Source organism: Rhamphochromis sp. 'chilingali' (genome assembly GCF_963969265.1).
Source record: "Rhamphochromis sp. 'chilingali' genome assembly, chromosome: 8".
In the NCBI taxonomy this organism is placed as follows: Eukaryota; Metazoa; Chordata; class Actinopteri; order Cichliformes; family Cichlidae; genus Rhamphochromis; species Rhamphochromis sp. 'chilingali'.
The window spans coordinates 18,658,861-18,672,376 of NC_137935.1; the positions used below are offsets into that span (position 1 = coordinate 18,658,861).

The 13,516-nt window shown below is 40.8% G+C and overlaps 2 protein-coding genes across 3 annotated transcripts in view; both read right to left on the reverse strand.

The window, feature by feature from the left end:
• Positions 1-4,890, reverse strand: part of sik2b (salt-inducible kinase 2b) — a 56,902-nt gene extending 52,012 nt beyond the window's left edge. For both annotated transcript variants that reach the window (XM_080888828.1, XM_080888827.1), the window contains exons 1-2: positions 4,345-4,890; positions 703-819 (exon numbers count right to left, since the gene is read on the reverse strand). In XM_080888828.1, coding sequence (XP_080744954.1) covers positions 703-819; positions 4,345-4,482 — 255 coding nt within the window. In that variant the 5' untranslated portion in view covers positions 4,483-4,890. The remainder of the gene's footprint in view (positions 1-702; positions 820-4,344) is intronic.
• Positions 4,891-7,342: 2,452 nt separating this feature from the next.
• On the reverse strand, positions 7,343-13,158 carry laynb (layilin b). The gene is made up of 7 exons (XM_080889024.1): positions 12,957-13,158; positions 10,302-10,608; positions 9,605-9,756; positions 9,213-9,257; positions 8,217-8,294; positions 8,003-8,120; positions 7,343-7,910 (listed from the first exon to the last, which is right to left on the reverse strand). The coding sequence occupies exons 1-7, from the start codon at positions 13,027-13,029 to the stop codon at positions 7,583-7,585; spliced, it is 1,101 nt and encodes a 366-aa protein (XP_080745150.1). The 5' UTR covers positions 13,030-13,158; the 3' UTR covers positions 7,343-7,582.
• Positions 13,159-13,516: the final 358 nt, after the last annotated feature.

The following is a 13,516-nucleotide window of genomic DNA, read 5'->3' on the forward strand; positions in this document are numbered from 1 at the left end:
ATTACTCCACACTCTGAAGCATGTTATCCTTACTCACCCGAAAACATTGTTTCCCCAACCACAAATATTGACCCATGATGTTCTTTTTCTGTCTTTTTTGTGAGACTGTTTGCACAGTTAGGGCTGATTGATGATAAAGACTAAGCCAGAGCACCCATTACAGAAGTTTACATTAGAAAACACTCTAGCAGCGCGTGTTAATTTGGGCCTGTGTGATGACGCTTTTAATAAGTTCCGACAAACTTTTTCGTAAATTGTTAAATTCCTGTTTAAATATATGCAGTACTCTGGGCATTCTTCCAACATCACCTCTACAGTGTCTGTGACAAATCGCAAGAGATTGGGATTGGATGGGTTAAAGAAAAAGTCAGATCTAAGCACTCAAGACAGAAATAAATCTCTGGAAAAACTCTTGATCAAGGCTTGTCAAGTGGGAGACAAACGCTAAGTTTAAAAAAAAAAATGACACTAGACTACTTATCTTCACAGCATTGCAACACAGGGGAATAACAATTAACAAATATTTCCTTTTGGGAGAGACATAAAATGCACCAGAGACTAGAAAAAAAAAAAAATCGTGCCATGCTGTAGTCCAAATCAAAGTAGAAAGATGAAATCAGCACATCGAAAAAGATTAATCGTTTAGTCCCCATCTGGCACTCAAAAGATGCTGCGCTACACACAATGAAGCCAAAGACTCACCTGGTAGAGCTTAATAATGTGGGGGTGGTCCAGCATTTTCATGATCTGAACTTCTCTGTAGATCTTCTCCAGGTTGACGGCATCCAGCTGGGTCTTGTCGATGATCTTAATGGCCACCTGCAGAATCAAGCATCAACAACACAACTGTAAACAATCAGTTTCTTAATAACACACAACGGAGTCATTGTTAAAGCTCATCAGAGTTTGATGGACAATGACAAGGAGCTCCCCAGATTTACGCAAACACTAGTGCAGACAGGAATTTAATGTTCTCCAAGCAACAAAGGCGGACAGTCTGCTCCTCTTCGGGGTTTCTTTGTGCCTTTTTTTTGTGGAAATAAGAAAACTGTTCGTGAGATAAATACAGCTTGTACCGAAACCTCCGTAAACAGCCTTCAAATAATGAAATATTACATCGGAGATCCCACTGATGCAACCATCTGCTTTACTGGATATACACACGGCCACAATGACACGAACAAGTGTAAATCACACACGCAAAACTTCCAACACGCTTGGCTTTGATTAACATTGGCCGGGAAGTAACAGAGCAACATTAACATCTCATCTTTAGATTGTCTCATAAACAGCATTTCATCAGAAGTGCTCCAAGCATCTGTGAGCGAAGCTGAACGAGTAAACAAAAGGGGACCCCGGCAATCACACCACCGTTAGACTGAGCTAGAAAACTCACCTGAGGGCAGGATTTTAAAGCACTGAGCTGAAACAACAAGTTTTTAGATTTAAATGTTTTATTCAGAATTCTGAGTCAGAATTTATATTTTCAAAGAATTTATTAGACTTTGATTTATTTTATTTTTTTTAATTTACCCACCCACACACAGAATTATGAGGGCAAAAAAGAAATTCTTAATTCTGAGTGGGGGAAAAAGTCTGAATTTTGACTTTCTGGGAAATTCAAATAAAAATCAAAACAAGAAATACAGGAATATAACTTTTGCTTTTGAATTTATTTATTTATTTATTTTTTTAAAGATTTTTAGTAGCCCTAATCAGCTACCAAAATAGTGGCTATTTATTCAAGTTCCTTTTAAGCAATTATCTCTAAAAAGCATCTAGTTACTGCTTCAGAAACGTGAATATTTAACATTTTTCCAATTCTTCCATGATATAAAACTGAATAAATTTGACTTCTGGAGCTGCTTAGACAAAACAAGAATGTGGCAGCACAAACTATAGGGTACTATCTTAGAAAGGCAAGTCGGGTTACAGAGCCATGTGGTTTGAGGATTTATCTGATTCCAAAATAATACTGTCTGACACTGGATTTTCATCCGGGCACTTATCACAGGCATTTTGTCTGCAGCGTGACGATCATATAAACAGCAGATTCTTTTCACATTACTAAATTTTTCATCAGGAAAGTTGCAGTGATCGACTATCACGGCGCACTGCATATTTTGTTTTTGGGTTCAAGCCCACTGTGTCAGTGAAGTGGTATTATTCAAGTAAGTCAAGGAAATGTAATGCATTCTTGCTTTTAATTTTAACGACAGATCTATAACTTACTGACCTGCCTTTAACATATTAACAGTTTGGACTTACAGATGAGCAGCAATGGGTATTTTGATAGGTTTAACACTCTCCATTATCATCTCCCTAGCTACGTACAGGCAGGCGTTCAATTCAGGATTAAATCTAAATCTTTTAATGGCACTCCAGCTACCTGTGCAGACCCTTCGGGCATGAGATTCAAAATCTTTGGTCTGCTACAGAGGGACAACAGAGCACCTAACATGAAAAGATCTGTGCTACCTGATTACATTGTCAACAAAACTAAACCCACACACAGCACACAAGACTTCTCATGAACTGTGCTGGCACAAGGTCACTGGAGGACAATGAGTTAGAGGTGAATTTAGCTCATACAATGAAAGCAGAAAGACATGATGACGCTATAATCAGATATGGATAGATGTACAACTTGACACACAAGACCAGAAGGGAATGGCTCAACAGTATGTAAAGCCACAAGCTGCAATATGTACTTACTGGGATGAATGGGTCAGTATCACATGCAGGGGCCACGCACAGAAAGAGTATGTTATTTACACAGAGATAAACCTGTCCGGGAATATGCCCACACATTCACATCGTAACACAACATCTGCCGTTTCATGTGTCAGTACACTGGTTTTCTTTACACTATGCTAATATCGCTTGTGCCCGGGCAAATTCTCAAGGCAGATGGCATCACATAAGTTAATAGCCTGCCACTCGGGCCGACCTTGGCTGCTGTAAAATAAAAATAAATTTTTTTAAAACCAACAGTGCCAGGCCCACTGCCAGAGCTAGGCAGCTGCATTTGTCCTTCATACTGACCATCACTGAGTGACCTCTACCAAACCCGGCCTAAAAAACAACCCATGTTTTCATTCATCTTTAATACCACTCCAGCTGAGGGAGAGGTGTAGTCGCTTACTGAAATCACCTGGTGTAACGTTTGCCTGAACTTAAAACCTGCATTCACAGAGCTGTTAATGTTACACGGTGCAGATTACCTGGCTAGACTAATGCTGTGCCACTTTGCGTGCTTTAATAACCAGAGTAACAAGATAAGAGTCTACAGAGCCATTTTGTTGCCTTGTTATTCATTAAACCTACCAAGGGTCTCGCCTGGATGATGTAAATCTGTTTTTTTTTTTTTCTGTATGGTGTAATCAGTTGGAGGCTCCAGAGATCAAAGTGTGCAGCAACTCTCCAGTCTTATCACTGTCTCACACAATACAGCTTTTATTTTTTTTTCTTTGCCCCTTATCTTTTTCTCACTGAACACTCTTTACAGCAAATTCCTTGTGTCTCTGTCATTACAGCAGAAAGTCGTGGCACTCCGTGGTACTGGTTGAGAAAGGGCCCTTCTGACAAAGCTGACATAAAACCAGAAGTACACTCACACAAACCCCGAGCCCTGTTCCCTCTGCTCTCATTCTGCATTACCTAAGAGTGTGCAATGTTTGTAATATCACTCCAAGCTTAGTTAAGACCCTCGACCCCCCCACCCCCCTAAAAAGCAGTGTCTGCATGCAAAATACTTTGCTTTCCAATTACAGCATATTTGGCATGACATACCCTGCTCATCACAAAGCTCTGAGCAGTGCTGGGATAAGAAACAACTAAAAAAAAATCACATCATTACTTGAATTACATAAGGGGACCACCGACCCATGCTGCATGCCCCAGATACGGCACCAACCACTCTTGAGTAGGTACTGTGGCTACCGTCTGGGTCATTAACCCAACGGATACATGTGCAGAAAATCAAATAAATAAGAATAATAATCAAACGTGCATGTTTGCAGTTTGTGTTTCCCAGCAGCGCTAGTGGTCAGACCTTTTTTTTTAATTTATTTTTTTTACTGGCAGTGATGTCAGCTGAGAGGGGTGAACGTGCAGTCATTCACTGCTCATGTACCTGCAAGCTTTCAGGCACACCAGCTGTTGCTCGAACCGGAGCAGTCCAAGTGGCCGGTAGTTATGTGATCCAAAGATGCTATTTAGTGCACGGTGCTGGAGAGCATTTCGCTATCTAGGGGTGTCAACTTGTGCATAAAAGTTATATAACTCCGCTAAAACAGTAGCACAAGTTAGCTTTCGGGCTAACTAGTTTGCTCACACACTCACCTCCGTCTTGGTTATGCGGTGTCGGGCCAACTTCACCACAGCGAAATTGCCCTTTCCTAAAGTGCGCTCGATGTCGTAGAAGCCCACTCGGACCGGACCCCGGATCAGCGGTTTTTGGACACTGTCAGCCATGACCATGCTGTTCTAAAACGGGACTGTTGAGTGGAAGAGTAGGAGGCAGCCAGACGTGCAGGGACACACGAGGGGCAGACTGGGGCTTACTTGAGCAGCTCGAGATAAAGACGAAAGGAAAACAAACCGCCCGCCACCGCCGCTGCTGCCGCCGCCGCCGCTCGAAGCGTGTCCATTAAAATACACAAAGTTGATTTCTGTGTCGCCCTCGGCCGCCTGAACGCCACTGTGGCGACCCTGTCCGCTAGTGTGGCGATACGAAGCTGGCCATTTGCTGAGCCTGCGGGCTGTCACACCACGTTCGTCAGTACAATAGAGCTATAATATTTCAGCTTGAGGCGCCTCTATCAGCGACAGAGCACACGAGTTGACTTGCAAAGAGGCATCATGTTCTCCGGTTGACGTGTATTGACGTCAAAGCCATAGGGGTATTTGTACAGGGGGCGGGGCCACCGAGCCGCTCCACACTTCAGTGCCAATTGGTTGCCAGGACAACCAGACCCACCTCTTACGTCAACCGGTAAAATTGCTATTCTGAAATCTGTTTGCTCGCCTGCCCTTCTTGATTGCACGCATAGGTAACTTTGAAGTTTTTGCCCTGCAGGTGTTTAATAAGCTTTTGTCAGCTGCGAGTGAAAAATGCAGGGGGAGACAGGGGCTAAAAGCGGTCTGAACCGGCCTGAAAGCCTCCAGAGTGGGGTCTGCAAAAAAAAGTTAAAAAAAAATAAAAAATTTAAGAAGCAATAAAACCATCTATCTATCTATCTATCTATCTATCTATCTATCTATCTATCTATATATATATATATATATATATATATATATATATATATATATATATATATATATATATATATATATATATATATAGCTGATTAATCCAGCTATGCAACGTGCATTATTTCTAATCTATAACATTACATAATGGAATATGCAGAGCTCCATATAAAATCAGACATTTTATCAGCCACAAAGAAACTTTTGTCAGCTACATGACAGCACCATCTGTTGGCAAAAGTAGAAAACTGAAGCGAGGCTCCATATTTTCCTTTTCCTCAGTGCTTGACTGATTACGCTCCATGCTTTCAAGCAGCTTTAAAGCAGATCCCACCAGTATATCTATATTATTATTAAACAAAGAATGCAGCCAAAATATCTTAACTACACATCAGAAAAAGAAGCAATCTTCATGTCGGAATTACAGCACAGCTCTGCAACTGGCACTGCTTTTCTTCATGTTGTGTAGTGACAGTCAAACGGAGAACAGTGGATTGCTAAGCAGGCAGGCAGAGCAGCGCTCCGAAGGCCTCCGCTGTCACGCATTGACTTCCTGAATGTAAGAGTTCCAGATGTGCTTTTGGCATTTCCTGTCTAACATTCTCCAAGAACACACTCAGCCTCTCCTTACTGGGCTTGCTACATCTTTCCAAGACACCGATCCAACACCCACTCAGTGCACATTTAGAAAAAAACACAGACATTTGTATATGTAACGTAAAGAGTGATCTTTAAAAATGAACATGGAAATGCACATGCACTGATTAACGTGTGATATATTTTAAACTGGCCTCAAGTTTCTGTCAGATCAGTGGGAAAGTTGAACCTCGTGCACAATCAGGTGGAGTCAGGAAACCGCACAACTTTGAGGTTTATTTTGGGCACAGCAGTTCAGCCATCGGTGTTTCCTCATGTTCTCTGCTGGGCTCTGACATCAGAGACCAAACAGGAAGCCTTACACAGGGATGACACCAAAGTTCAAGTTTAGAGAAAAGGTCAAAAAAGTCCCTGGGTTGGAATCTCCATCACAGCAGCAAGCCAACAAGCAAACCGTCTCTGTCTTCTGACTCATCATATCCTTTGACATTATTGTAAAAAGAGAAGCTGAGTAGTTTAATGTGCGATTGTTTACAAAATGAGTAACTCTGTGGGTGTGCAATATTGCAGGATTAGGCTAATTGCATAATCTGTTATGTCAGATTCAGCAGTGCTGCTGCACCACCAAGATGACCTGAACTATTAATGCTTCTTTGGTTTCATTAATGCCTCCTAAAACTTCTAAAAACTTTAGTGCTGCTGTAATGTTGCATAATTTATTAGAGCCGAAGGTTTAAACTGAACAAAGGAAATAAGTGGGCACAAATATGTGTTTTTCTTTGAGTTGAAAAAAAAAACCCCTCAAAGCCCATTCTGTTAGCTTAGCTTAGAGACCTGTGCACACATGACCTGCATCTTTAGCTGCTTGATGAATTGGTCTTACCATTTATTCAGTTAACTTAAAATATAACACAATTTTTAAGGACAGCATTATCAGCAGTCTATCAGATGGCCTGCCCCTTTAGCCTAAATTACTTTAATACAGGATCAAAATTTGCCTTGGAAATTTGTGCATTCTCCCCAGGCGATAAATAGACTAATGCTTTTGATATTCCACTTTAACTTTTCTGTAATATCTTCACCCACTTTTCATTAACCTTATGAAATATTAGAACCTTTATGGCATGATTTGGTTTTATATTTTTGCAGTTTCCAGCCTTTGCATTTCAGTGCATAGCCTGTCATGTAGTAAGTGCCACTATAAGATTAGTGGATTACAGTAAGGGTCTCAACAGCTGTTGGATGGATTATTATGAAATTGTATACACACATTTGTGCCCTCATCAGAATCACTTTGGCAATCCTTCAACTTCTCATCCTTTTCTTTTTCAATCAGATTTGATCGGCTTCAGCTTTATATAGTGTGTGGAACTAGTCTGCAATTTTGGGCATCCATACTACGATGGTGAATATGGAAAACAATGTGTCTACATCTATCAGCATGCTATCACAGTGATTCACGGAGTTAACAGTGCCATTGGTCTGACTGTAACACATTTTTATTAAAACATCAGAAATATAAAGTCATGTGTACGTGAATACCAAGTCATGGACAAAACATTAAGAACCCCTGTTTTATGGAATACACTGATTTGCAGACAGTACATTCTACATGCAGGACTAGAAAATTGAGTGAAACCTGTACAGATATGGCCAAGCTGTTTAGAAATCCTGCACCGCACAGTGTAACTGTAGTCTGTCTGTGGTTGACGGACATTTGCAGACACCGGTGTTATCCATAGATCTCATTTTCCACCCATCCAGTCTGACTGCGGCAGCGCCGGCTTTGAGCTCTGCAGGGCTCGTAAATGTCATTGGTGACAAAGCCGCTCTCATTGTCCACACACGACACATTCTCATAATCGTTGCACAGGGAGTCATGGGACGGAGAACCGGAGTACTTTGTCATGATTTCTGCTGCTATCCTGCTGTCCAGAGCAGTGTGAGGCAGTTTGGTAATGTCACTGTAGGCATAAGGTCCTTGCACAGGGCAAGATGAAGCTGTTGCTAGCACCCACTGTTTTGATCTGCTGGGATAGCTTTCTGTTTCTGTCTTCCTCCTAAATATGAAAGAGGGCCAAAGTTAAAATCAACAGGACATACTCATATAATCAAATGCATTAAAAAAAATTGTTATAGCTGTCTGTTTTACCTCTTAGCATGCTGTTTGTAGCAAAAGAAACCAACAGCTGCAAACAACAGCAACAGTAGCGCAGGGATAGTCGCATAAAGGATGTAGGAAATGTCGAGGGTGTTGCCAGAGAAAGATACTGTGAACAAAAGAACTTTGCTTGTGACACAGTGGTTTTTCATAGCTTCCCAAAACATACCTCAGAGTATCAAGAATATTTTCTTTCCTTTCTTACCAGAGGATTCAGGTAGTGCTATTTTTATCCTTTCATTACTTTCTGTGGTTGACAGTATGCTTGGAATCAAAGATGGAACTAGAGAAACCAGAAAACAAAATCAACAGGTGCGTGTGAAAGATATTTTAAATGATTCGATTACTCCATGAGATAGATATAGATATATATATATACATATATCACATAATGTATGATTTCACTAAACTCACCCATAGATAGACTATTACAGCTGACGCATATGATGCATAAGTTCTACTGCAGAGGACAGTTGCATTTTAATTTCTAGAAAATTTAGCAGTTAAAAAAATAGAGTTCTCCAAAGAATCTTCGTGTTTTATCTTTATATGGTTGGTGGCTGGATCCTTGGCTGCTCCAGTCTGCATACCAAATATGCTTAGACAAGATGCTGAACCTCAGGTTGCTCTCCAATGCATTTATCGGAGTAATGTGTGTGAAATTTAGCTAGAAAGGATTTATGAGTAGAAAAAAAAGTGCTTTTATGAATATGTTTGCATGGGTGAATGACGCATGTAGTATGTAGCCCATTTACCATGTTTCTCGCAGAAAAGGTGTTTAAAAGAGGTCACAAGCATGTATAAATTTTCTTTAGCCTTTTATGTGTTTATGAAGACTGTAGTAATACCCAAAAGAATGAGGCTGCAGATATAAGCAATGAGAAGGGTGGCTGAGCTCTCCCTTAAAGTAATGGTGAAGAGCTTGGTTATTCAAAATGGATTTGGAGTAGAGCTGCTGCTCCTCCACATTGAAAGGAGCCAGTCGAAGTGGTTCAGGCATCTGATTAGGATGCTTCCTGCAGGTGTTGGGTGTCTCAAAGGACAATAAACAAAATGTAATCGAACATACAGAATATTATGTATAATATAAAAATTTTCATGCGATCACATTACATGGAATACATGGTTGTTTTCAGAATGCACAGTACACAGCAGACGTTGTATCACGTTCTAATATTAGCATTTCTAAGCTGACAAGTACCTGCATGTGCTGTGTTTCTGTCCTCAGTAAATACTGGTACTTTTTCTGCAGAACAGGGAAATAAATTAGTGTTATTCAGAGGAAGAAAGCAATACATGGGTGAGACTACTAAAGGTTGCTTTATGGAAAGAAATGAGTCATTTTTTCCCCTCTTTTCATGTAATCAGCTATATTTTAATGTCGGTTGTAAGAAAACATACCATTAAAACGCTTTCTGTTTAGTTTTAGCTGCTGGCAGCAGTGGATACATTGTAGCAGCGATCCCTAGACAATAAAATTCTAGTTTTGTAGATTTAGGAACTAAAAAAACAACCAAGAGTACCAAATTTTAACATTTTCCAGCACTCTTAAGCCAGCTAGATCACTGGTATGTGTGAGGCATACCAGCTCACCTTCTGCGTATTTGCAGACAAAGTTGTTCTTGGAGCTGCAGTTTTCATCATTCCACTGGAACAGGAAACGACCCTCAGGTGTTTCAGAGGGCTGGTGATACAAAACTACGCACATTTCCTTACCGCACGATGGCTCGTCCCAGTGCCAGTTCCTGCAACAAATAAGATGCACAAGTTTAGACTATATATTAATTTTCTTTCATTCTTTTGCTTGACTGCTGACAGAGACAGATGACTATTCTTACTCACCCCTATGGGCAATTTACAATCACCAATTACAAACCTCATTAAACTGCACGTGTTTGGTCTGCGAGAGAAACCTATGGTACCTCAAGAGAATGGACTCAGATATAACGAGAGCGTGCAAGCTTCACTGGTGGATGCTGGATTCAAACACAGGACCCACTTACTGTGTGGCAGCAATGCTAACCACCACACCACCGTGCTGTCCTGAGCTCAAACAGTGTGTCATTTATTTCTATCTTAATCCCAAATTCTTGCAAAGGACATTAGACATTCCTTCACTCCCACACAAACATCACCTAATCCAATATTTTTTCTGAGTCATCATTGAATACAGCCTTTTTCCACTTCCATCTGCAGCACACTGTCTCGGGGGCCACTCTTACTGTTTTCACAGATGCAGCTTAAACATTTACACAGATGAAAAATATATTTTAAAACAAAGAGGAAAAACCTGAACTTAGCCTTGCTTCCATCCAGCCAGTAATACTGCGAGGGGCAACCTGGGCTTGACGTCCCGACGCTGTAACGTTGCGGGTTGCGACGGAGCCCGATCCAGAAGTCGCCATCTCTATTGGTCAGCTTTTGTATGTACCTCTCTATCAGTTGCTGCTCACTTTCCGTCTCGATGCTTAGCAGCTCGCCTCCGTCCAACCTGCAGGCCTGTCTGGCATCCTCAAAGGTCAGCCTTCGCCTGCTGTCGTGGATGTAGGACGCCTTGTAACACGGACGCTGTGTCCCGCTCCGGCATATTCTTTGCCCTGGACGCCAACCGGGAGCATTGAGGATAAAACAAGATGATAAATGCAGGGTTTTTGTTTTCTGAACCCTTCCTGTGGTATCTGTGTGGCAGGAAGATTTTAAGCTGCTTACAGTGTCACAGACAAAAAATAGGAACCAGAATGTTTGGGTTGCATTGCCAAATTCTTTCCACTGCAATGGTACAGATGGTACTGATATTTATACCTTTACTTTCAAGGGCTTAAAAAAGGGTTTTTTTTCTACATCAGTCTCACTCCAGTAAAAATAATTTTACTCTCATTTTTTCACATTTCAAAATTTGCTGTCTCAACCCTCTGTATGTCCAGACTCAGTTTTAATCACTGTTTTTCTGACTTCCACATCCATCAAACTAAGTGTGTCAGGCTGGTACATGATATTTTGTCATGGGAGAGAGCAGGGCAACCATATCAAAGCAGTCATCAGAATAATGTTTTTCTAGGTTTTCTAGATTTTTAATTAGTTTATGCGCACTTTATCCTATTGCATCTGATGAAAAGAATGAAGAAATATGAGACCATGACAGGCTAAAAAACCTCCCTTGTTTCCATTTTCTTATACTAAAATGCACAATTGAATTTGTTGTGTTCTGATTGCCTATACATTCCCAAGAACAATCGAAAACACGTGGCTGTGTTTCGCTGCAGTGCGAGGTTGTTGAAGTTTGCTAAAATTAAACTAATGAATAAACAATTTTAGTAAAACTGAAGTAAAACTAAGAACCAAACTTTAAAAAAGGGTAAAATCTGAATTAAATGACATTGTGTGCTGATAAATCTAACTAAAATAAAAACATACAGAACTTGTCTTCAGCAGAATCTGCAAGTTAAATCAAGATCAGCAAAGTCATTGCTATTTTATAACTATCATTAATTAATAGTAGTTATGCAATGAATGAATTAGTCAGATTTAATCAAGTTTCTTCATGGTGCAAACATCCTTTGAGACTGGGTCATGTGAAACTTCTGACTTTCTCAAAAGTCACATCAAGATTTTGAGTGATACATCATATGCACTAATCAGAACCTTCATTAGGCACTACAGTCATTAAAGGATGGACATGGTCACCAACAGTTAGGTAGACTGTGGCATTTAAACAACACTGAGTTGGTACAAAGGGACCCAGAGTGAGTCAAGAAAATGTCCCCCACACCTTTACACCAGCACCACAAGCCTGACCCACTGATACAAGGCAGAATGGATCCTTTCCTGCTGTTTACACCAAATCCTGACCCTGCAAACCAAATGTCACAGCACAAATCAAGACTCATCAGACCAGGCGATGTTTTTATAATCTTGCAAACCCCATGCAAACTTCAGCTTCCATTGCTTTTCTTAGGCAGCAGTGGCACCTGGTGTGGTCTTTTGCTGCTGCCCATCATCTTCAAGGCTTTGATATACTGTGTGTTCAGCTATGCTCTTCTGCATATCTTGCTTGTAAGGAGTTGGTATTTGAGTTACTGTTGTTTTCCTATCAAATCAAAGCAGTCTGGCTAGTCTCCTTTGATCACTGGCATTATTTAACCAGGAAATCCCTTGAGATTAATATCTCTTTCAAGGGAAACATGACCAAGATCTCAACGTCTGCCCAGACGAGAAGTAAGCCAAACAACGCCAGAGTGACTGAGAGAAGTGCAAAAAGTGTTGCAACTGTCCCAGTCTCTTCAGCTTTTCACAATCAATTGATCCTAGTTAGCTACTTGCTGCACGTCGCTTACGCTAGCCTGGGAGAGACAAGGGATCAAACCATGGGCTAGAAATACCTTCAGACTGGCTCGCAGCGGAGACTGTGAGGGGAAAAACTACAATACTGCATACGGATTTACATTATGTTGGCGTAGTTATGGCTATTGTTGTGATTAGGCCTATAGTTAGCAGCATTATTGTATCCTTTTAGTCCTACTGATGCGCTATAGTACAGTTAAAGGTGTTAAATTATAATTCTTCCTCATATTAAATGAGTTCGCCCACCTAATCGCATGCTGCTGTGCTGTGAGTTTGACTGCTGTCTGTTTATGATTATAGCACACACACACACACACACACACACACACACACACACACACACACACACACACACACACACACACACACACACACACACACACCGAGGACAAGTTTTCCAGCGGTTCTGGTTTAAGCCCGTTAACTTAAACATTAACAACAACAACAACAACACAAATACAACTCATGGTCTTGTCATTCAGATATTATCGAAGCTTTCTCAGCGAAAAACAAAACAAAAACAACAAAACTCGTACAACTCGGAAATAAAACTACTATACGTTTTTTTTAAGGGAGTTTTCCCCACTTCGAAGGAAATTCTTACCATTAAGTTTAGAAGTGGAGCCAGGCTGGAACAAAACGGCGATAACAGTGCCAAACAGCTTCATAAAATCCATCTCTACATGTTCACCTAGTGTGCTGGAATCGTAAATAAGGTGTAAACTAGGGAGTTGGGATATGAGCTTGAGCTTCAGACCTCCGTGGTAAACACAGTGATGACACAGAGGGAGCAGCAGAATAGTCTATTCAGCCTAAAAGTGGGTCGTCTTGCTGAAGGCGTGCATATGCCGTCTGCTGAGGCGGAAAAAAGAAAAAAAAAAACCAGGAGGGAGAGACAGAGGCCGATTTTTGAAAAAAAAAAGAAAAGAAAAAGAAAAAAGTACATATGTCGCAAGAAAAAATAGAGTTTGTGTTCTTTTTAGCTGTAATCACTGAGGTATAAGTCCGCGCAGTTCTTAATCAACAATGCAGAGTCCCATTTCATATATACTGATGCCATGATAGGATGAATAGAGTTCTTTGTGCATATCATGCGCGTTGTATTAAAACTGTTAATGAGCATCTTTCATTCTTTCTGGCTGAGTGCCATGTCCAGGGAAAAAC